Raw genomic sequence first — 25,000 nt, 5'->3', positions numbered from 1 at the left:
AGGGCATTTTTCCCACACCAGAAACCCTCATAATTCCACTTCCCAATCATTCAGTTTCCGAGTGCCATTCAAAATAGGATTTTTCGTTACTTCCATTAAAAATTTACAAATATTCATAGCAAAATTCAAGTTTAACACCCTGCAGCCTTATGTAACAAATATCGAGATTCTCGTGAAGGTATGAATTTAGGCCAATCGCCTCTTTAAAAATTCAGTTTGAAGATTCGTTAGGTGATGTGCAGGCTTGAAATTAGCACATAATCTTATAAAGAAAAGAATCAACAGCATTGAAACACAGCATACAGAGTCCGTGAATGTTTTAAAAAAAACATGCAGTACGGTTATTAACAAAATATTGTAAGACAGGTTTAAATAAACAACTAATAATGAAAGAGTTAAAAAAAATTCCCCTTTGGCAATACATGCAGTCTCTACACATGCCTGTTTCTCATACTATGGCGTACTGTTGGTAAAGTAAGTCCCTTATAAGATAGTAGTCTTCGCACAGGGCTCCAGAAAGTCCTATTTTTCCAGCCTCACTCTAAAAATGAATTAATTTCATTCAAAACAAGGCTATACCGTACTTGACCGATCACTAGAGTTAAACTAAGATTGATAATAACAAAGAGAAGGCCCAAGAGCATTTATTAAAAAATTAAAGAAGAATCATAAAAAATCGTAATCGTAAATTAAAGAAGAATCATAAATAAACAGCACTTTATTAACAAGAAAAACAGTAATTAATGCAATGGATTCCTAAAAACATGGAAGTTTCAAAACAATTTACAGTAGGATCAAAAAAATCAGTCTGGTTATAATGCGGCTAAATAAATGCAATCAAAAATAAGACTCTCGACGAATATATCTGTTTAATAAAAATATATCTGTCTTTAAGTAAAATATTGAAGAAAAAACGCAGAAAACAGTTTTCTAGAATTTCAACTTACCCGCCTGACTGCAATAATGTTATTACAAACGAGAACACCGCCGGCAAACTCAGCCTAAGAAACAAACAAGTATATTGCAGAGGAGATTCACACCTTGCAACGAAAAATACAGCAAGAAATCTCACGTCTGTGCGAGCAACTAAACTGAGGTAAAAATTGTCGTAGTTGCTTTTATAGACTAATGCCTCGGGACTCAATGCTTTATTAATATATAAGGCTCAAATTCTTTAAACAGGAATGTTTCCTCGTACAGGAAACAAAACGAGATATCTGATACAGTAAACATGGAATAATGGATAATTTGGAAGGCAAGCTAAATATCTTCGAAAGCTCATAAAAATGGATCACACAAAGACAAATATGAAGAGAAAAAAATTACATAAAATTCAAATTATCAGGAAGTCAAATTGTCGATAAAACTGGTTATTCCTTTTGCTATTCCTTTTGGCATTTAAAATAGAAAAACATAGAAACTGCACATTTTAAGGGAATGAGCATTTTTGGTCAGCACCTATGTATTCTCGTCTCTTACCTTTATGAAAGTTTAATAAATCCTATACTAGGCTGTATAATGTTCAAATGCAGTATCTTTGAGTCTAACCAAAATATTCTGAGGGTAAAACAGAGCTAGAATAGAGCTAGATCTAGTAAAAAAAGGAATTACTAGCATAAAGTACACAAAATTGTCGTATTTGACTTCTCACCTGAAATCCGGCTTTAGTTAAAACTTGCTTGAAGTCTGACAGCCTTGGCTCATCTACGAATACGCTTCGGTGTCCAGGCACCTATTGATAAAAGACTTAGATGGTAGCCTAGAACACTTAACAAGGATGTTCGATTCAAGATAAGATCCGTGAAACAATCAGGCACGTGTAAAGAGATAGATAGACCCATGAAATGGAAAATCAGGCACATCTGTAAGGAGCTTGCTACACAAAAAGAGGAGAATCAATCATCTGCTCGTCGACGAAATTCACTCTCAATAAAAACCACGCGAGGCTGTAACTGCCTTAAGCTTGATATTACAAAGAAAATTTCAACGAAAAATACATGATAGAAGTAATGAAAAATATAGCATGAAAGAAAAAAGGCCACCTCCCCAAGAATGGATTAAGAGGCTATTCCTGGGACAGTCCATGATGCCTTGCGAAGTAAAGTAAAAAGCTTGCTGAGCCTATTCCACTCAGAGCAGGGCATGGCTTTAAGGGTCTCCGATCAAATTTTCTTAAAACAGCCTTCTTTGATAAAAAAGAAACCTTTTCCTAGTAAAACCTAGTAAAAAGTAATAGTATTGAAGAACAAAAGACATGATACTGTAATATATAAAGCGAGCAATAAACCAGACCTCTTCAGACGGAAGTTGCTCCAGCACTGGAACTACATCCCTGCGATGATCATCATCCGTTTCCATTTTCTCATCCGATCTCGCGTCAATTTTAGAGCGTTCTATTACCAGTCGACCATCTACCCAAGCTAGCTCCGCTTCACGTGTCTGAGCAAATGAAAGCGAACTAACCAAGGAGTCTTTAAGCTTCACCTGCAAATGAAGAAAAGTATGAGCAATTCATAAAAGGATATTTGAACGTTAGGATATGGGGAAAAAAGTTATCAACAAATATATTGATATTGTGATCAGAAGTGAGGAAGGATCCTGACTGTTGATGCAGGGGCCAGACATGAATCTGGATTGGAGAGCGAGTAAGACACCATTGGTATCGTTGATAAGGCAAACCACTTGTGTAGATTCTAGTCAGCCATAACTTTGTTTACTACAATCTCTCAAATCTTCATTGTATTCTTTGAAAGCATTGCAATAAAATATGCTGCTGACAAATTGAACTTGTTACAAAGCATTTAAGGGTTGAGTGCTGCTAAACAGTTATTGTACCGTAAGCCGGAAGACGTTTTCCTTTCAGCGAATTGCAGCTACATGTGAAATAATATTCAAATCTAGCCAAACAGCTGTCCCATTAACAACATTTATGTACAGAGACCCACTTACGAAAGCAAAAAAAGAAGAGAGAGTATTTGCAAGAATAACAACAGGTTTCACATCCTACACCCAGAAAGTTAAGACACGATATTACTTTGTTGAACATATGACCCAAAAATTTATGAGTCGAAAAGTCAATAATCAGTAAAAAACAAATTCTCGAAAACCCAATAAAACATAGTAAATATACTTGAGCAGCAAACAAAAGGGTGAGTTAAAAACATGCTTTGCAGCGATATGACTAGGCTTCGAGAAAAAGGACTTTTCTAAAGAAGCCGAAAATTACCTGATAAATATGACTTTCTCTTGTAGCGTCTATCGTTTCGCCAATTCGAGGAGCAAACACCGTTCCTGACGTCATGCCTAGATTTTTCTTACAGTACTCCAAAAGATGTTCCGTCGCTTTTTCAGTTCCATGAACTAAAATCTGATTTAAAATTATGTCACTTGAATACTACTGTACATATGGAGAATTTCAATATTCGATAAAAATGGAAGCTTAAATAATGTATGGATGGAGACAGCAACGAACACAGAATGACATACATAGACTATAAGTACTATAGCAATATCAATTGGTTTTTTATGGAAACAACCAAAAAAGTAAATAAGAAAGGTAGGAAAATCAAACAGAAGTGTAAAGATTAAAAGAATCCCATTTATACGAAAAATTAAGATCAAGTAAAAAGAATAGGTGACGTCTAAGTACCAGTTGTCTTGGTTTTACCAGAGAAAGGATTCTTTTGATAGATTCACCATCAGACCTTCCTTCGAAATCTATATACTTTATTTGACATCTGAAAAATAACGGTTTTTGAAGGCAAAATAACAAGATTGTCAAAAACAATGGTTAAAATGTTTGAAGGGATCTGTTTTATTTATCAGATTAATACAATGAAAAAGAACATTAAATTTGTTTTGACTAGGCTAAAATATATGTTCCGAAGGCAGTTACCACAATGTTAGTAGTTGTGATATATTTTTCTAGGAGCGCCAGAAATTCAACTGGTAGTTTGGAATTCTTTGGAAAAACTTTCTCAGAAATGCTATAAAAATCAGCAAAGCCAATAGTAAAGAGTTTAGCGGAGGGAAGGGCGTCTCTTTTAGTTGAAAGTCCAATCTTTGGCCATGTTTTTTCACTGGAGAAACCAAAACCAACCCCACTCACTAATAAAAAGAGCCAGGCTTCGGTCGAAAATCAGTTGCCTAAATGATTTCCCAACTCATGTTTTGAAACATCTCTCAAGTTTTCATATTTTTCGATCACTCCTTCTTTGCGCAATACTCTCGCAAAGCCAAAAGCAACTAAATTTCAAAAATTGTGTTAGTTAAAAACGAAATAACATGAAATCTCACCTTATTTCAATCTTCTCTTTGGTAATAACACATTTTGTTGGAATCTTTGAAAGATCTGAAATTGAGGATAAATTTTTCACCTAAATTTTAGAGCAAAACAAACCAACTCCAAGTATATGTAGACAATTTTGCTGTAAGAAGTTTCCAATTTCCATTTTTTACCTATTCAATATACCAATGTGTGGATTACATTGATGTTGTATTGTACACACGATTAAGCACTCAAGGCAAATACATATTTCTCAAAATTTAGGCTTTAATATACGTACAGTGAACGTACAAAATTGAAGTTTTTTCGGGATACATTGAGTAAAAAAAGTTCCTCTTATACAATTTCAGTTCTTTTAAATAACTAAGATTACTTATTAAATTTCAACTTCTTCAATTCATACCTTTAATCGGAACTGATGTTTTTTCATCCTCTTCTTCCTACAAAAAGCGAGACTCAAAATGAAATAGCGGAGCTATGGTCACAAAGAGTCCAATAAAATTTTTCTACCAATGTAGAGATAGTGATGAGATATTCAGAGAAATTGAAAGAATGCGTGAATCATTTATAAAAAACAATAAACTGAACACATAATCCTGACTAAAAAAAGAATAAATATACACAAACAAAGTTACACGAATATCTATTTGAAAATGGCTTTGAAAAAAGGAAAAATTGTTTATATCATATAAATTTAGACGAAAAAGCTTTTAGCCAACATGATACAAAATGTTTGCTTTTTTCAAAGCCATTTTCAAATTCTGTGCCGCCAAAAAACTGTTCAAATATATGTTTCAGAGGAGTAGCAGGTACGTATTGTTCAAGGGGGACACAGTCCTTTTAAGCAAACTGATTGCATAAGAATCTTGTCATAGCTACTCCCAAGACCAAATGTTAGGAAATTATAGGGGGCGGTGACCATGCCCCAGATGCTACACATCTTTAAGTAGCTCTTCACTGTATATTGTTTGTCACACTCATTTCTTTTATTATCCTCTTTGAGCTTGATCGCCACATGCACAAGTGTTTTATCTAGTCTATTTACTCATTGAAAAGAGCGTGTTGATGGAACCTTCAACTTTCTTGAGTCAGAAAGGGGTGTGTCTAGGGCAGTGAATGGAAAATTCCATTGCAGTTAAAGACAGTCTGACTGTAGAGTTTTCTGTACTCAAAACAGCAAGGAAGTCTGTTTCTTTTTAAAAAAATCTAAATTTTTCCAGCTTTGATTAGCTCTTATCGACAATATTTCATCATTTACGAGTAAATGATAAATCATGCAGGTATTGTTTTCAATTGAATAAAATTTGCCATACATCTTGTACAGCAGTATCCTCTTCCATTGGTGTTGAATCTTGGATTAAGAAGTAATCTTCTGGTCTGTGAAATGACGGAGAAAACTCAAGACACATAATCACGAGAACTTATGAAGTAAAAGCAACAATCCTAAAACTTCAATATGTAAATATTAAAGGAATACCCAGCATCATGTGACTTTATCCATATCCAATAGCAATTAGATTATAATTTTCCTAGATTGTGGGATTATTGCTGTAACTATGACGATTATGCTTGCAATCTATCAAGCATTATGATAAGAATTTTAGGCCTACACTGATACAATGCAAATTGCAAACAGTAATGCATAAAAATATCCTTGCGAATAATGCATACTATTTACAACAGTCTTGTTAAATGGGCTTTGAAAGGAACTGCACATTTAATGGTGGGTGAAAAAATCTGTACTGCTTTAGATATGCTTTGAATCTCATTTCCGTACGGTCTGATTACAAATATACAAATTAGCATTATCTCAAACAACATAACACAATTGCTGCTCAAGCAAAGAAATTCAAGCCTATTTCTTTACCAAGAAGGGCTACAGTAACAACATGCTTTCATACTTAATTATTTCACCATAATCATCCCATTTTAGTCTTTCTTCTTTGAACGGAAACATCGGAAATGTCTTAGCTTGCTTGAAAAAATTTCCTTTTGCTCTTAGCTACAAAAAATAGAATGGATCAATGTATTTGTTTTCCAATGTTGCAGATACCATATGAAGGAGTCAAGCAGAGATGCCACTTTTGTATGCCTGGCTTCTGAGTACTATATCAATTGCTGTCAATTGCGTGTCAATACCTTAGCCATACACAAATTTTCAAATCAATAACATGTTATAGCAAAAATTTATAGCGTTGAGAGTGTATTAAAAATATTTTTGTCCGTAAGGGAAAAATCTTGTCCGCACGATTTTAACAGAAGCTCTTAGAAGATTAAAACAACTGTTGATCATCAGAACAATTCAAATTAAATTAGCAAATGGATCAAAATAGATAGGGGAAGAGTAACAGTTTTTTAAAATAACATAAATCAACTCCAACTAGAAATGAACGGCTTTACCTTGTCATCAGAAAGCATCAAATCGTATTTAGATTTCATTCCCATATTGATATTGTTTTGTGTATCCTCCTCCTCGCTTTCGCTGTCACTCTCCTCCTTATATTGGCTGGCACGTCTAAAAGCAAATAATCACGTGATTCAAAACAAGCTACCAAAAAAGGCAACGGAAAAAGGACAAAAAAGACGGTATATATAAAAAACTTCAAAAATAAAACAAACAATACATTACCTCTCAGCCTTTAGTTTCTCTTGTATTTTTTCTAATTTAGCTTTCTCTCGCTCAGCTTCTAAATATTTTTCTAATTCCTCTCCTTCAAGTTTCATCCGTGTTTTTATCTGCAAAGCATAAAGTCTTAATGGAAATTGAGGAAACAGAGTTTCAAATGAAACGTTAAGTTTGAAAAGCCTAATTACTTTCGCCAACGATTTTCAGTAACTGATGACATCTTTCTTTACCTAGCAGTTTTTAATTGCAGGTAACACCAAAAACTGAAAAATGAGGGCAGCACAGCATAGCGGGTGAAATCTTGATTGCCCGAGATGTCTCACCAACCTAGGTTTAATCTGTGAGCTAGAGTCCTGTGAGCTGATTGGCTAAATAGTATTGGTGAGATCGCTCAGCCAATCAAAATTTGGTCGCTATCACGAAATCCTTTAAAAAGCCAATTCGCTATCAGAAAAAATATCGTTGATAGAGCAATTCAAGGAATTAATTAAAAAGGAACAAAACAATATGCTGAAGCAGACCTGGATTTCGATAGATTCTAAATTGGGATTGTCAATAAGTTTTCTAGCCAAAGTTCCTGGAGGAGTAAGACTTGTAAAGATGATGCTATTGTTTGCAGAGTCAGCCCACTGTATAAAAAGACTTCTTGCAAAACCACAATTTAGATCCGCAGTGCTTGCTAGAACGACCTAAAGGGAAAGAACATTTCATTTTATTGCAGTACATAGGAAAGTAGCGAGATGCACACGAATGTATAAAAACGTGAGAGGGTATGGCAGGAGATCTTTAGAGATCTTTTGAAGACTTATATAAGAACGTTAAACGTGAGGTAATACAAGAAGGAACTTATTCAAAATAATACTGGTACATGTTAAGATTTATATTCGTATCTTACATCCTTGAAATACAACTAATTATGAATGTCACCTACTGTGTGGGGTGATCGATGCACTAAAGTACGAGCGCAGTCAACCAAAGAGAGAGTGAAACTCAGATCGATAACTGAATCTATGTGCTGTTAAGTTGTAATAAAGTGGCTTCTTGACTAATAAATTTTCGTTGAAAGAAACGGACTAACCTTTGGTGAAGACACCTTGTTGACATCTGCAAGACTATGACAGAGTGTGATATGTCTAGAAAATAACCAAAGCAATCAGCAAGTTAATAAAAAGGTGGCCTATGCAATACTGTACGACTTGAAATTAACAAAAGAAGAGATTGTAACTACTATACATACATCAGAATAACAGAGCATACACGATCACAACTTCTACAAACAAGTACTGTTTTTCTTAATTGAGCTCTCCCAGGAATGGACAAGCACCTTTAGTTAAATACCTTGGTTACTGGACTGGAGAAACAAGTCAGTAAAGAGGTCGGCAAAAAGGAGAAAAAGTCTAAAACACATTATGTTGTAAGCTGCAGGAAGCACAGAGGTTTGAAGACTTTTCTCAAAGGGCAGAAACCCCTGGGATAAAAGAGTTTGGCAAAGAATGTGCCCGAGGTTTAGAAAAGGAGATCGAGTCACTGTCGTAACATTGATGTAACAATAGTCCTGGATAGTCAGAAAGATTAAGAAACACAAGCATTCAAGCAAAAAACTAAGAATCAATTGAATTCCGAAAAAACCAGAGCTGCGAAATTATGTGAAAATCCATCAATATGGCATGCTGGGTGAACTTCACAAACAGAGAATAAAAATACACTTCCCTCGTCTAATTACAGCCTTAATCTCTGTCTAAGGCAGCAAAACTCGACAGAAATGTATCGAATATTTAAAAACAAAAGAGACATTGACGGTTATCGACGTTTACATCTGCAAAAAACATTTTTAAGAAACTAGAGCATTCAACGTCAACCTTGAGGGTAAGTTTCTTATAAAAAATAAGGGCAAAAGAATAAATGCTTACTTAAACTGGAAAGGGTTATTTCGCCCTGCTTCAAAGGTTTTCATCATACGATCACTCATCCATTCAACCTGAAAGAAGATGCAAAAGGACAAATTTAAAAAACCTTCAACATCAAACGACAAATAATGGAGAGGTCTCAACAAAGGATTGGTGGCAGATCGGTTAATTGGAAGCTTACAAAAGTGATCACATGCAAAATGCACATTTCAAACTCTTCATTAATCGAGGATCCAGAATTCCAAGAAGCTATTATGATCTGAGAGCTAACAAGAAGTTCAAAGAGCCAATCTTGTGTGGACAGGCGTCTGCCGTCTTCTCAATCCGAATTGTGTGAAACATCAGTACTCAAACTTAGCAAACTGATATATTAAACATAGCAAATTTCCTATGCTATCATTTTGTTTCACATAGGTATAACAAATTATATAACCTCTTCTTTCAAGTATAGATAGAAATAACACTGCTTTTGTGCAAGCTATTTTCATATTTTAAGTGCAAACGCCTACTATTACGATTAGCCATGATTTCGATTTGAAAAATAACAATACAGATTACTGAAAACTCAATTTGAATAATTTACGGAAAAAATCTTTAAGGGAAGCACCTGAGATTTTGCGAATTCCACTACGTTATAACTAACATTGTTGAGAAGACAAAGAGAATAGGCAAAAAGTCCAGATTCTTGGGTTCTCCAAAGCTGATCCTGGAAACAAAGTTAAAAGTGTTGTAATGAAAAAATAGTATAAATTGCGATTGACCAGAGCTTTGAATATGAGAACATTAAAATGTGAATTTAAAAATCTTCCTTTTTTCCGAAGTTGATCTACTCAGGCTTTATCACGGTGTTCACATACTCTATTTGTTTCAAAGACCAATTTCACGATTTAAAGTGTGGAAAGACATTTTTGAATCTGATAAAAATGTTGCGATATTTTTAATATAACTCAGTTGAAAGGATTATTATTATCTAGCAGTGGCGGACACTTGGTCAAATATTGGCGGGGGGTAAGTCTATTGTTTTTATAAGGTGATGTCACAGTTTACCTTTCTTCTAGAACAAAAGACCACCCCACCCCTCTCTCGCCCCCAGGAACCCGCCACTGCTATCCAAATATTAACGCAGATATACAAGTTTTAGTTTATTCTGTCTTTTCTTTGATGAAAGGAATCGACCTTTTAAACGAGGTTCTAAGATTTCCTGCAAGAAATAATGTTAATTGCCTATATGACAACAACTAGAACCATTCTCCTTATCATCATAACGTTTCTCCTGAATGCCTAATGACCCCAACAAGGTACATTTGGTCAGTTTGTGGCATGTGAACAAGAAATCCACTCACAAGTAGCTGTGCTAGCTCCAGTACCCGTCCAGCTGTATCAACTGCTAACAGTACGTTTCCATTTCTTCTCACAGCTGTGTGAATATTGTCTAAAGAGTAAAAATTAATAAGAAATTACATTCACCATTTCGAGTAGATGAATGGCCATAAGTAAGGGGAAAGGAGAAGGGAAACGGGAAGAGGGTAGACTCAAATTACATTGATTTACTGAAATGCACAAAGTTTTCAATAAATATAAGATTTTTTTTTTAATTATATGGTTGCCTGATAATTGTAATAAATGTGAAAATGGGAAACTTAAAGAATAAATCGTAAATTGTTACATTTTTAAAATATTATAAAAGGTTTGAAAATGTTTAACAATGTTATAAGAATAAATATGAAGAGCATCATCTACCCATTAGCTGAATGTCCCTCTCTTTCCTCCGTGCTTGTATGTTTAAAGCAGTGAAAGAGTCTGTTATCAGAAGTGATGGTCGACTTAGGGTTTCTAAAACTGCTCCATTGAGATGGCTAGAAATATCAATGGTTAAAAACAAACTAATTTCACGTAAAATTTAGAGGAAAAGAGACCAGAGGAAGTGTTGAATTCATTTTCTACAAGGTTTTTAAATTTGATTTCGAAGAGTGAAAATTAGCAATGTTAAAAAATACTTTCAAAGAGTTTTCTGACACAAATACTTTCCTGTCATAAAATTTTAATCTAAATTTGTAATCTAAAGCCCTACATTTCTTTTTTGTGATTATAGTCAACTGCATAGATGATGTCTTCTTCTCCTTCCTTCATAATTTTCCACATGGTTCCTCCAATCATGTGACCAGCAGCATATGGTGTGATACTGAGTCCATGGCCTCTTCCTACCAAAAACCATTGCATATAAAAGACTTGTGAACTGAATATTACATTTTTTCTAAGTTAAACAAACATATCTGGGGCAGAATTTTCTTGCTAAAAAATGTCACAAAACGAGAGTGAAAAGTATCCAAATATTCAAACCTTTTAAGCTAACATGCTGTGAATACTTCAACTGGATGATTTTTTCAAAAGCAGTATCGACATCATCAAGTGAAAAGAGTTCAAAGTCTTCTTCATTCTGATGTGACTAGCAAAAGATAATATGAAAACTAATGTTAGCTGCAGTAAAAATGATACATCTACCCTGGCAGTTTGTATGTAAAATAATTAAAAAGTTTATCACTCTTCTTTACTGGAAGAAGTTGTGATTCAGTCTTAATTGCCACACATGCTACTGATAAGATATCCTGTGGGCTCCTTTAGTTGCTCTTTCTTGCTTCCATACATGTTGTCCTATATAATGGACTTGAAAAATGTATAAAAAATGGCTTTCTTATTCTTTGCAAACTATGTTTTCTGCATTTTAAACAATGCACCTATATACAAATTTAAGCAAAAAACTTAACATGGTAGTTTCTATCCTACACAGGCAGACCTATATAAAAGAAAACACCAGAGTGTGAATACCTGGAAAAAATCATACAAAAACATCTGACCCATTTTATAAACTGGAATGGTTGCATAAATGGGACAATTGAGACCACATTTTCCAAAGACGTATGGGATAGCACCTAGATGATACAAGTCTGGCTGGGACAGTAAAACAGCATCTATTTGACCAATGTGCCTGAAAATAAGGAAAGAACAAAACATCTAATACACAAAATTTAACCTTGGCATGAAGATAACATTAAGATAACAGTGTAAAGAAAACACAACTTGTATCTGAAGGTAACATGAAGAAGCAATCAAAAACAATACAAATTCTAAAAGTAGATATATCGCAGTGCAAGTGTGAGGATCACAAGACCAGAACTATGCAATAGGCAATAATATAACAGAACAATAGTAAAAAGCATAATTAGCCATAAATATATAGAGGTGATCATAATAGATAATAATGAGTTCTTAAAAGGCATAACATTGAACACATATGTAATGTAAACATGTTCAGCTCTTAATTATGTTGTCAAAAATGACAACAACTATTTGATGCTCAAACTCTAACATGCCAGCAAATACCACCAAAGTTCATATTTTCAATATCAGCTAGAAGTGGGCAGTCTGTGAATGCATAAAACAAATACACAAAAGTGTAGATCTTACCATTTTATATTCTCAATAGAATCCATACTTAGAAGTTCATTCCATCCACAATCAAGTAAAAACCTGAATTCATCTACTTGCAGCAAATAGCAAAGTGGAGATTCATCTTGAGCACCAGACAGAGCGGTGAAGCGTATAATTGATGTCATGTTCTTATATTTTCCTTTGCCTCAACTAACAGATGTCAGTCTGAATAAAACCCATATATCGCTGAAAAAGATAAAAAATGCTTTTGAAATAATGCTACCAATTTCAGAAGACAGCAATGTTCTTTAGTGTAACAAATGTCCACACATTTGTCATCACAAGCTTGCAGACATTTCATTTATCTGAAATTACTTAAAAAATATTATTCCAGGAAAGTATCTTTTAGATGAAAAAAGAATGATATTTTTCCTGAAGAAACCTTTGCCTAAAATATTTGAAACAAATAAAAGGAGAAAATCAGAAAAGCTAAATAATTTCAAGTGATGGCTTTTTCCATTCAATTTGTATAGTTTTCTTTATCTTTGGTTGAAGGGGATATAGAAATATATCTCAAGTGGAAAATCATTGGAGTAAGATTCCTTTTACTTAGGTTTTTTAAAAAAGTTATTGGAAAACTGAAAGGGATGGTTCAGAAACCATACATATTTTGTCTAGGTTAAGGAACTTTTGTTTTACTTTGAGTTTTTATTTTTCTATAAAAATATTAAAAAAACAGTAAAAAAATTGGATCTGTTGTTTTATAAACTTCACATAGGCCCTTTAGATAAATTTGATGCAAAATAATGAAGTGAAGCAGGAAAGTGGTTTGCATCAAAATGAGAAGAGCGAATTTTCTGAATTGCATTTTGCAAGGTCTGTATGTTATGCTTGACAAATTTTGTACGTATAAGCACTTTCCATACAGGCCAAGAGCAAAAACTATAAGATTATTTGTGTCAAAATTGTATGATATATTTAATCATCAAGATTTCATGAACACTTTGAGGCATATTTTTGACACAATATAATCGTAAACAGGCACCACGGAGTAAGGAGGCTGGGAGGCTTTAGCGCCCCCTCCACTTTTTGCAAGAAATGCCAAATATTAAGTACTAACCTACCAGTAAAGCTTTTTCTATACAGTTTTAGCTCCCCTCTACTTTTCTCACCGCTCCGCGGTGCCTGTTAAAATGATTTAAATTTGCTGCAGTTTTTCTTGAAATGCCAGCTTCAACTCATGGCTATATTCATTGTTGATAAGCAAAGAATTTTAGACTGTCTTCATATCATATTTATATATAGCCACTTCATTGAGATGTTATGACCGATATTTTTGCTCTAGCAAAACCTATTGCTTGAATTGTGCTCTATAAAAGTAGCTTTTCTGGTCTTACACTTTTTGAAAATTTTCACTTTATTGGCAATTACATTCCCTTCTTCAGTCAATTCGCCAGCCTTTGACTTTCTTTTAACTTTCTTCTTTCATCGTAGTAGCATGTTCTTGAAATCACCACCGAGGCGCCATTACTGATAGCCTCGTTTTGGTGCTGATCTTTAACTCAATCAACTTAATCTCCCAAAACTGCAACAACGGGATTTGAAAAGAAGAAGACTTTGCTGATTGATGTGTTGATGTATGATTTCTGTTAACATTCTGGATTGGTCTCTGAAAATGCTATCTAAAGAACAAATTGACGAGGTATGTTTGAATTATCATGAATTTGATGCCTATTGATTATGTGAGACTTTAAGAAATATGCTGCAAAGAATTCGAAAAGTAACACCCTCTTGCAAAAATATGGAATGATCTTTCCGGAAGAAATATAAAATTCTCCATATACATTTTCATTTCAAAATTATATTCAACCTTCCTTGTTACAACTATTCAGTTACAACTATTTTGTTATGGAAATGTACAATACATCCTCTGAGTTTAATAAATATGTTCTTACTCCCTGTTACTTTGTTCTTTAACTATACGCTAGGGGGAGTTCCTCCTTTATTTTAAGAAATTGTGGTATGTTCAAATTAGACAAAACTTCTCTGTATATATTCTAGTTAACATTTAATACTTTTATATTAGATTTATTTATTATAATCAAGATTAAAACCTTAAATTTTTAATTGCCCCATTTTTGAAAAGAGGTGTATCGCAGTCCGGATCCACCCTCTTGCCTTTTCTTGAAAATTCAAAACATCAACAAAAATCTCATTCAATTTGAGTAATATTTTCAAAAGTTTTTATATCTTCAAGTCAAAACTTCAATTAAAAATTTTAAAAACAGAAATTAAAGCTATTTTTTTCTACAAATAGGCGATTACCTTTCTTATTAAGCAAAATTTTTAAAATTCAAAATGAATATCACTACCATTGCATTGATGACGATTTTTAAAAAAAAGTGAATGCAGCATGGATGTGCATATAGTCTCATGCATGGTAGATGTTGCTATCTTGAATTAATTTGTTTTGGATATCAGAGGAGACTCCTCCAATACAGCATTCCTTCCCTCCTGACCTGCTTACCATCCTTTGTGTCTATGGAGACTGAGTTACAGTCACAGAAAACAAAATTTCCCAGATGTTATCATGCCTGCTCTGTCTCCACTGTCTTGGCATGAGAAAAAACATAAACTCTCTCTATCTGCAGCATCAAATTTTTTTCTACCATTTATATAGGTCTTTAAACATGACTTCCCTTGCTTTTTGCACATATCATGTTTCTGTCTGTAATATTATCAAGTGACAACGGTTTAGGCCTTTCTTGTTGAACAAAAATATTTTCAGTGGAATCAGTAATAAATCACATATTGTTACGGTTAGTTTGATCCTTGATATCAAAATAATTCTTTCCCGAAAGAAATCTTGGCTATTGTCTGTGATAAAAAAGTTTGTTGTGATCACAAAACAGAAAATCATCAAATTATACCAAAACATGGGCTCCCAAAGTTTAAGTCTTGCCTTAATGAAAGAGCAGGACTTGAGATTCTGCCATTTCTGAAGGGTAGGAGTGTTATTGTTTTCTTCTATTGTGAATAAGGACCAAACACAGGGCTACAAAATTGTTGCCCGCTTAGTCCTGCCTACAAAAGTTGGGCAGGACTTGCTACTTGGCTACATTTCAACAATATGCAATTGAATATAGGATACTCAAAATTATGTTAGAGTTGCAAAGTGACACCCTGTGTCTCCAAAGTGGAAAATGGGCACAACCTTGAAGAATATGGGTAAAAAATAATAAAATAAGATAAGAGAAGCCTAGGAATCTGGTATAAAATGATTTCAGAACACGATTCAACTTTTTTCCTTTTTTGATAATTGCTACCTTTGAAAAAATGACCATCCTGCTGGCAGGACAAGCAGGACTTTTGGCTTTGCCACTGACCACACTTCCTATGTTATGTAAGGAAGAGGGTGTCATATTTATATATTTGCACAAAAATATGACAATTTCTTTTTGCATCCCATAGCTAACTTGCATTTTGCCGTTTGGATCAATAAAATAAAAAATCATCAGATATCAATGAAAGTTGGTTGTCCAAGAAAGATCAATTCAAAAAGCAAAAATTTCATTTAATTGTCTTATTTCCATTTCACAAGTTCCCTGTGTATGAGATTTTTGTTGTTGCTTACCCCCATTTAGTTGTTTATCATCATTTATCTGATCCAGACAATACGGAGTTGAAGTAAAACTTTGACTCATAGAGCCTCTGCAGCTATTTCAACATCCTGGATTGTATCTTTTTGAAAAGTAGCTTCATCTTTTTTTATTCAATGAAACATTCCTTAAAGACAGGGGCAGACACTTGATCAAATATTGGGGGGCAAGCCTATTGTTTTGATAAGGTGACATCATATTTCCCCATTGTTTTAGAAAAAAAGACAACTGTCCTCCAAAATATTGAGGGGTGACTGCACCCCTTGCCCCCCCCCCCTCCAGGTGTCCACCAGGTAAAACTTTGACTCATAGAGCCTCTGCAGCTATTTCAACATCCTGGATTGTATCTTTTTGAAAAGTAGCTTCATCTTTTTTTATTCAATGAAACATTCCTTAAAGACAGGGGCAGACACTTGATCAAATATTGGGGGGCAAGCCTATTGTTTTGATAAGGTGACATCATATTTCCCCATTGTTTTAGAAAAAAAGACAACTGTCCTCCAAAATATTGAGGGGTGACTGCACCCCTTGCCCCCCCCCCCTCCAGGTGTCCACTACTGCTTCAAGAATGTAACTAATTGAAGTTAATTTCTTATTGTCTTCTTTTAATACTTTCTGTTTTCTACCTCTTTCTTTGTTTCTTTTTTAAAAAATTATAGAGATATTTTTAACCTTTAAATTTAAAGCTTATTTCTTTTTACAAAAATGTTATGCTTTCCTTTATCAGTTTCACTCAAAAGGCTATTTGGTGCTGAAGGACCTGTTCACCCCTGCTGAATGTGATGCACTGATGAAAAGATGTGGCGAGTTTGTTGATGATTTTGATTTCAGTACACATCCAAAATCAGTTTTTTCAACAGTATCACCAGTATGTATGCAAACCATTTTCAACTAATCTCTTGTGTCTTTTAGAGCTTATATTGCGAAACTTTTCCTTTGCATCTTCCCTTTTAGAATTTGAATTCCTGAGTGCCACACCCCCACCATGTAAATGTATGTTGCTGTAGCACGTAAAACTTGGCTATCGATATGAGAAAATATTTGCAAAACAACCTTTCTTGGTCATTGAGCATATTTTGTCTTTGTTATATTATGGTGCCTGAATATAGTTATGTTTTGTGCAAAAGGTAGAGTTTTTTAGTAATGGGCTAATTATACTGTAGTAAGCATGTTCAGATACCTAGACTATAACAAAAGTGCAGCTATGCATTTCCACCAGAGCTATAAAATTGATGATATGTGAATATCGATAATCCAAGGTAGTAATATCTAAATATTACTACAAAATGGTCATTCCTCTTTGTCCTGAAAATGGTAGGGTAACTTTCTCCATATGGGCAGCTCCTTTCAATAAGGCAATGAGGAAATTGGTGTAAGTTTTTCAAAATACTGACATTTCTGTTTTAATGAATATTAAACATTTTAAAGTCTATAAGATTGCTATTTTAGTGTGTTTTATTAAGTATCTTTTAATATCACATTGATTTGTTGTATTCTATTCATTATATGAAAGACAGGGTATTATAATATATCCTGCAAATAATTATATTTGTTATAAAAATTCATTCTAGAAAAATGATGATTATTTTATGGCCAGTGTAGACAAAATAAGATTCTTCCTTGAGGATGGAGTTTTGGATGAAAAAGGTCAGTTGGAGAATACTGACAAAGTTTTTTATTTTATTGTGCAGTGGTAGCATATTAAATTTTTGGTGCGGCAAGATATTTAAATTTATCTAAAAATTAGATTTTTTGTCTGAATGAAGTAGACAAAAAAGGAGGCTCAGAAAATTCACTGTCTTCATTCAAGTTGCATTGCTATTAAAATTCATCCTAGAAACGTGATGATTATTTTATGGCCAGTGGAGACAAAATAAAATTCTTCCTTGAGGATGGAGTTTTGGATGAAAAAGGTCAGTTGGAGAATACTGACAAAGTTTTTTATTTTATTGTGCAGTAGTAGCATATTAAATTTTTGGTGCGGCAAGATATTTAAATTTATCTAAAAATTAGATTTTTGTCTGAATCAAGTAGACAAAAAAGGAGGCTCAGAAAATTCACTGTCTTCATTCAAGTTACATTGCATAATGATGTTTTTTTGTCCATAAATCAAGACAATTAATGATTTTTCAACTTTGAGATATGTTTGCTTTGCTTTGATAGAATATCTAACTTTTTGGTTCCTAAGTCTATGACATCTCAAAGTATGATATGATATGTTTCTGCTTTTCAATGCTTTTTTCAAAGTTTGTGGTACAGAAGGCTTATTTGACTCTTCAACAGAAATTACAGCTTTTAAAATTTAAAAAATACATGGCTGCTCATTTGAGTGAAGTTAATTTTCCTATTTTAAATGATGCAAATTTTTCATTGAAGTTGTCTATACTTGAAATGAAATTTATATGCATTGCTAGCATGACCAGCGCATTAATCCTCCTGGTGTGGTCAACAAATTGTTTTTAAGTATTATAACAATTGTAATATTGAATAAGTCATGTTTTTGTACTGAAGAAGTAGTCAAAATCATTGAAATAGGGATTATATAAAACTTCTCCTGATGTATATTCTCTGTTTGGGATTGTCTCTTTGGCAAAAAAGAATAATAGAGTTACAAAAAAATGTCTATGCCTGGTGATACCAGTAAGTAATACCAGTTCATCAGAGAGTAAGTTGCAGGTTGACATATTTTCGACATAGGACCATGTCTTGGCACAAATACCTCTGCAGCCAAAGATTTAAACTTTTTTGCAAGATAAAGCAAGGTGATAAATATTTTCCAAATTGGGACCAATATGAACCTCTCCATAGGAAAAAGTCACAAGTGATCTTGAAGGCCTTGTCCTTGATCTATTCCTGCCTAAAAAGATGTCAGAAAAGTGTCAGAATCAATTAGAATACATACAGCACCTTTCAAAATATAGTGTCTGGTGTTCCCCAAGGTTCTATACTAGGCCTAATTCTTTTTAACTTCTACCTAAACGACCTTTTCTATTTATTAAGATAACAGAAGTGTATAATTATGCAGATGACAGTATGTTAGTGCATTTCTCAAATGAAATCCTTTGCTAGATCTTGTAAAAATCTTAGAGAAAGAATCAAATGTCACTTTTCATTGGCTTGAAAGCAAAAAGATTATAGAAAACCCTGAAAATTTAATACTTTGATTGTAAAGAGAGACCGATCCGACACAAATGGCATACCAATCAATTTGAAAGACCACACGATAAGAACTTTATGCATATCTCTCGTTCATGAAGCTTGCAATATTGAAATTCATAAGACTTTGAAAAACAAAATCCTACTTTTAGACCTAATCAAGTTAGTTACATTTGGTACAAACAGTCTCAGATCTTTAGATCCCAAGGTGTGGAATAGTTTGCCAAACAAGATCAAATCCTTGAAAACTGTAAACATATTCAAACAATTGATAAAGCAATGGTCTGGCATTCAATGATATTGTAATGTATGTAGATATGAAGACTCTTGAAACCAATAATTCAAACAATTGCAGCATCATGAAAATCAGTTCTGTCAGCATAATCGAATGGGGGGGGGGGGGAGTTTTGGAATTTAGTATTTTATGAAATGTATCATAATCTTCATAAATTTTGTATTTTAGAATTTTTCGTAAATTTGTTTTTACATTTTTGTAAAAGTTAGAAAATAAGAAATTTCCGTAAATTTGCTAAATTTGTTTCAAGTTTTTGGGTGGAGTTTGAAATGTAGTAGTTTTATGACTTTGTTATCACTTTGTTATTCGAATTAGATTAGTTTCTTTTCATTTTGTAATTAGAAACTAGAATTATTTGTATTTGAATTATAATAAGATTACAACAGCAACAAAGACCTGCATCTATACTAATCATTGTACTCAATGTGGCTAAATGTAATTATTATTTATGATATTTCACTTTGATTTATTCTTCACATCCATAGGTAACTTAAACAGAAGCAAGCATCTGGCAATAAATAAAATGGGTCATGGTAAGCCATATAGCATGAAATACTTTAGGTGTCATGTCAATGTTTGCAGCATTTATTTAAAGTTTTGAAATACATGTGTATATGCTAAGAGAGTTTTGGGAAAAAATATTCAAAGCTTCCATTCTGATGATTCCAAGGTGCTATATGATAAAGTTAAGTTATTGTTAATGTATATTGAAAAATGTTATCAAAGTTGTTTGCTTTACTGAAACTAGTTCTTTTTCAACATTTCTTTCCAGGCTTCCACTATCTTGATCCCATTTTCAAAAATATGACTTTTGACAAGAGAATACAGGTGACATTTCAAGCTTGGTACCTGTTAAATTAAGAAAGCGCTTCTCAAATTTGTGATTCAATCATAAGTTAATAGCTATCGGGAAACAAAATTACTAGCACCTAAAGATAGCACATGTCAAGATGTTCTCACATATTGTAACTTGTAAATATTCTTGATGAAAAATGAAATTTATTTGGGTACAGTACCCCAAACAGTATCACACCTAGAAATTTTTAAATATCCTTGTATAGCAACACATTTTCGAACAATCAAATATATCCAATCATATTATATATGTTCAATTGAGTTGCTGTTTTGAAGTGACCAGTGTCTTTAAAGTACATCCTTGATTTCTTGTTCAGTAACTTTACAAGCTAGAAGAGTACTGAGTATTTTGACAGTTTTCAAAGTGTAGTTGTAGCCATTTCTTGAAGGTATTGCACCCTATTGCAAAAAATTGGTCAATGTGCTAACTTTAATTATTCTTCAAATCCTTTCTTTTGTGGTCTGATTTCTCTAATTTATAGTAGCTTCAATACATTTGAGAGAGAAAGAAAAAAGCCTAAGAAAAAAAACATGTCTGTAACTCTTCTGTAGTTGAAAATGTCAAAAATATTGATGAAAAATATCTTATGATTTATTTTATGTTTTTATTTCTTTTGTCATTTAACTTAATCTTATCAAGTTCTTTTTAAGGTTTCAAGTATCAATGGTATTAAGAAATGGATGACACCACTGCCCCAGTGTCAGAATTATGTTACCCTAATTTTGTATAAAACATAGCTCCAAAAGTCTGTCTAGGTTAAAAACTGTTTAGTTTGCAATTTGTTTGCTATATATCAAATCTCACTTGTGCTGTTAAATAATTTTTAGATTATTTGATAAATAAGTAATGTAATATCCTTATGTATCTTTTTCCAGAATATAATCAAGTCCCTTGAATTTAAGAAGCCAAAGATTCCACAAAGTATGTACATCTTCAAGGTATGAGCACTTCTGTAATTAGGAACCTTTGTTTAGACAAATTAATGTCATATCCAAATGAATAAAATTTTCTTTAGTTATTAGATTTCTGAAGGCAGTGAAGGTGAAAAAGTAGATTGTTCTGGTATTGTGACATCCGAATGTAAAAAGAAGTTTTGAACTGTTTTGACTGCATTTGGAGATTCCAAGCAGTTTCTTAGAATTAAGTTTACAATCCCTGCCAGATGTTTGTTGCTAAGAGTGAATGACCTTGGTTACAGGCCGTTGCTAAAATCATTGACCCTTTACTTCCATTCAGGCATGCTCCGATATGCTGGTGACAATTTTAATCAAAGAAAAGCTTGCATGAAATCTAAACAAAGAAATTTTTTTGGATAATAATCAAATATATTTTTGTCACAATAGGAAACGTTCAGAGATTTATATTTTTGACAATTTTTTTTTGCTGAAGCTATTCACTTGAAATTCAGGCTATGCATTTTTTTATTTAACTGTGTGCAAATATTTATTTAACTGTATCCGATAGAAAGACAAACACCGCACCCCCTCTCCCTCAAAACAATGTTTGTTGCAGAGTTTAATATCATAGATAAATTTATCTTTTTTCCGATATCGTATCTATCAGAAAAGAATCCATTGAACTACACCGAACCTCGTCTCGTTGCATATAGTGTTTCTAAGACTTTGGTGGTATAACGACTATTATTTGTATAGTAGGTACATAAATACCTACTTTTTATTTCCTAGCCATAGAATTTTGAGCACTTAAAAACTCATTAAAAAGATCACGATCTTTCTATTGCAAAGATGATTTTTTCAGTTGCAAAGAACGTGGACATGTTTTTAATTCGTCACAAATATCCACAGAGCATGAAATACTTTAGGCAGAGCCATGAATTCCGAAGTAACTTTGTCATCCAAGTATTGATTTCCTTGTCATCAATGACGTAACACTAGCATATTTCATTGTCATACATTCAGATATTTTCGTATTTTTTCTAGCAACCTAAAATTGGCGGAGTCGGTGAGAAATTTATTTAATTGTAAGCTTTATTTAAATGCAAAATTATGTTGTTTGATATATCATATTCGTAAAATTTTTATTTTCTTAATATTATGACAAACATTAACTGTTGCAAAAGTTCATATAAACTGTTTTTCTATGCTTTTCAGAACAGTATAATAGGAGGAGGCAAGCCAGGGGCAGGGCAGGGGGCAAGGCAGGGGACAGGGCAGGGGACAGGGCAGGGGACAGGGCAGGGGACAGGTCAGGGGACAGGGCAGTGGGGCCGCACTTTTCAATGAGATATGATGTTGATTATTCGTATTGATATAAAAAACAACTTTGAAGGTACAAATCCTGCTGTGTGGTTTCACCTCTGAGCTATACAGATACATATTGTAATTCTTGAATCGTGAGTTAGAAAGTCATTATGTGTTATAAAGCGTTGTGTCCTTATGAGCCTGGATATGAAATCGGCAGCTATATCAAAAAGTTAAAAGATGTCCTTTAGTAATGCATTGTTTTCTTTTAGTCACCCCGCACCAAGATGCGACGTTTTTGATGACAATACCCTCGAAGGTGGTCGGGGTATGGATAGCCTTAGAGGATGCAACGCTTGAAAATGGATGCTTGTGGTTTATACCTGGCTCTCACACAAGTAAATTTCTTTCAATCTTAGCTTGCTTTAATTAAACGCAGGGTGCAGTTTTGCTTTGCATTTAGTCTTAAGGAATTGTTCTTTACTAAAGTGCACATTAATGTGGCCAGGGAGGGGATAGTAAATTTGAATCAATATAATAAACCAATATCTGGTGAGGTATAAAAGGAGATACCAATCCAGTAAAGGCAAGCTCAAATTCAGGTCCTCAATTCAAGGGGTCCATTACGCGGGAATGCGCGGGAAACGATCACCAGGCACAATTACACGTCCCGCGCAGCTTTCCATTTAATTTCCCCTTCACGGCAGGATCATTATGGGCTAGCATCATCTTGCGCAGGCACCTTTCATTAAATCGTTATTTACAAATTGCTAGTTGTAATATAAAATTATCTAAGAAAGTTTTCTTTTGTCGTCTTAAAATTTGTTAGGTCTCTATATCAGGGGCCATTTTCAGGGATTGAGTTTTACGGGCCATCCTCTGAGCTGCCTTGCATTCAATTAAGGTCTTCCAACGTTTATTACCATATCCCAATCCAGTCATTGTTTTCGTTTGGAATATATGTCTATGAAAATTGGAATAATTTCTTTTACAGAGCAGGTCACACGAAAGATGATAAGAAACCCGGAAGGTACATCTCCACCAACTATATATGTTGGGAAAGAAGAGGATTACGACATGTCAAAGTTTATTCCTGCTGAAGTCACCAGAGGTATTTGTTCTCTTGTGTTTACGACTCAGTGTCGTGTTTTAAGAATGGTGATTTCGTAGTGTTTATCTTTGCTGCACAAGCAATGACTGTTCTATCTCTGTCACAAAAGCAATTACTTTGATTATCGCATATGTTGTCACTATTATTCACTTTAAAATATGAATTTAAATATTTTTCTGGAAAGAAATTACTCAAAATTTCACCAAAACCGTCAATTAACTAACATCATCTTATGATTTACTTTTTACGTCCCTGTGATAAAAGACCAATCCTGTAGTAACAAATTATCAGTTTTGAAATTCAGTGGTTAGCTTCGTAGATTTTCATTAAAGCCTAACGTTAGTCAAGTTTTAAGCTGCTGCACGAAAAATGTTTGATGTAAAATGAGAGCAATTTTGTAAATTTTAGGTTCATGTGTTCTTATTCACGGAGAAGTTGTTCATAAAAGCGAGCAAAACACGTCCGATCGGTCTCGACAGATTTACACATTTCATATCTACGAAAGCGATCAAACAGAGTGGACAAAAGAGAATTGGTTTGTATAGAATCCTCTTCAATGTTACAATACATAGTCCAGTGATTTACCATACTCAACCGGGCCTAAGGGGAGTGGACCGTAGTGGTTTATTCCCATATTACACTTGCGTATATTGTCATTATTTGATTTATCAACAGTTATTCTATTCTCAGAAGTTAGCCGTATGAATAGCACGCCTCGTTTCGAGAGCCTCCAGGGCTAAAATATGACACAACATCCCTCCTCTTTTCCATGCCAGGAAACAAACTTTGTAACCAACTTCGTAACCAAACTATCTAAAATACTAAGCAGCCATGGGCAGATTCATAATTTAACATAATTTAATATATCACCCCGATTGGCTTGCTTTACGTTCCATGGCTGCATCGAATCACATTCGAAATCATTGCTAAATGTTCTTCGCTTTTACACAAATTTTTAACAATTTTCATCCTGTGGTGGAAATTAGTTTATCTGTAATCTTCATAAAATTTATAACAAAATGCTGATATCTTAAAATTGCTATTGTTTTATGTGTTGTGTTTCTCTAAATATCTTCTAAATTTTTCTTACAGGCTTCAACCCACAGACGAGCATCCTTTTCCATTATTATACACAAATGAAGACTAAGGACAAACCTTCTCCAAACAAGGACCCATTGATTCGCAAATTTTCACAATCTATAATAAAGCTTTTAACAAATTAAAAAATTTTTTGCAAAAATTTTCCCTTTTATCTACTTTTTAAAGTACCATTGTCTAGGCTTTGTTTCAGCTATTGCTTAACTTAATCACACAAAATTTTTATCGGTAATAAAATTGAACAGAATTTAGATCAGCTTCTAAATAACTGAATATCATATTTTCGCTTGTGGCTAGTTTCGTAGATTATTATATAGGTTTTTCATATAGTTTTTTTCTGTTTTCGGAACAACTTATCTTGCGTTTGTACATAAGGT

General features: G+C 33.6%; 2 protein-coding genes across 4 annotated transcripts; one reads left to right on the top strand and one right to left on the bottom strand.

The window, feature by feature from the left end:
* Positions 1-302: 302 nt before the first annotated feature.
* Positions 303-13,796, bottom strand: LOC135682337 (cleavage and polyadenylation specificity factor subunit 2). 2 transcript variants are annotated; one of them, XM_065197191.2, is made up of 23 exons: positions 13,645-13,796; positions 12,284-12,493; positions 11,645-11,804; positions 11,159-11,264; positions 10,890-11,019; positions 10,559-10,674; positions 10,162-10,250; positions 9,426-9,524; positions 8,822-8,889; positions 7,990-8,044; positions 7,433-7,600; positions 6,915-7,021; positions 6,686-6,800; positions 6,187-6,287; positions 5,599-5,662; positions 4,689-4,725; positions 4,297-4,351; positions 3,650-3,737; positions 3,227-3,367; positions 2,293-2,484; positions 1,652-1,732; positions 948-1,001; positions 303-541 (listed from the first exon to the last, which is right to left on the bottom strand). In XM_065197191.2, exons 2-23 carry the CDS (start codon positions 12,430-12,432, stop codon positions 449-451), a joined length of 2,268 nt encoding a protein of 755 aa, XP_065053263.1. In that variant the 5' UTR covers positions 12,433-12,493; positions 13,645-13,796; the 3' UTR covers positions 303-448. The 2 variants fall into 2 exon arrangements, with proteins under 2 accessions (XP_065053263.1, XP_065053267.1); XM_065197195.2 differs by having other exon boundaries at positions 13,679-13,781.
* LOC135682343 (phytanoyl-CoA dioxygenase domain-containing protein 1) lies at positions 13,793-24,948 on the top strand. 2 transcript variants are annotated; one of them, XM_065197203.2, is made up of 11 exons: positions 13,793-13,949; positions 16,634-16,774; positions 17,744-17,819; positions 19,843-19,890; positions 20,130-20,185; positions 21,089-21,151; positions 22,154-22,175; positions 22,687-22,812; positions 23,409-23,525; positions 23,934-24,060; positions 24,618-24,948. In XM_065197203.2, exons 1-11 carry the CDS (start codon positions 13,887-13,889, stop codon positions 24,670-24,672), a joined length of 894 nt encoding a protein of 297 aa, XP_065053275.2. In that variant the 5' UTR covers positions 13,793-13,886; the 3' UTR covers positions 24,673-24,948. The 2 variants fall into 2 exon arrangements, with proteins under 2 accessions (XP_065053275.2, XP_065053274.2); XM_065197202.2 differs by lacking the exon at positions 17,744-17,819 and adding an exon at positions 17,478-17,553.
* Positions 24,949-25,000: the final 52 nt, after the last annotated feature.

This window comes from Rhopilema esculentum, chromosome 16 (assembly GCF_057945365.1).
Source record: "Rhopilema esculentum isolate cy_ngs chromosome 16, ASM5794536v1, whole genome shotgun sequence".
Classification (NCBI taxonomy): domain Eukaryota; kingdom Metazoa; phylum Cnidaria; class Scyphozoa; order Rhizostomeae; family Rhizostomatidae; genus Rhopilema; species Rhopilema esculentum.
The sequence above is the reverse complement of the archived record's forward strand: the minus strand, read 5'-3'. Positions and strand labels throughout refer to the sequence as shown.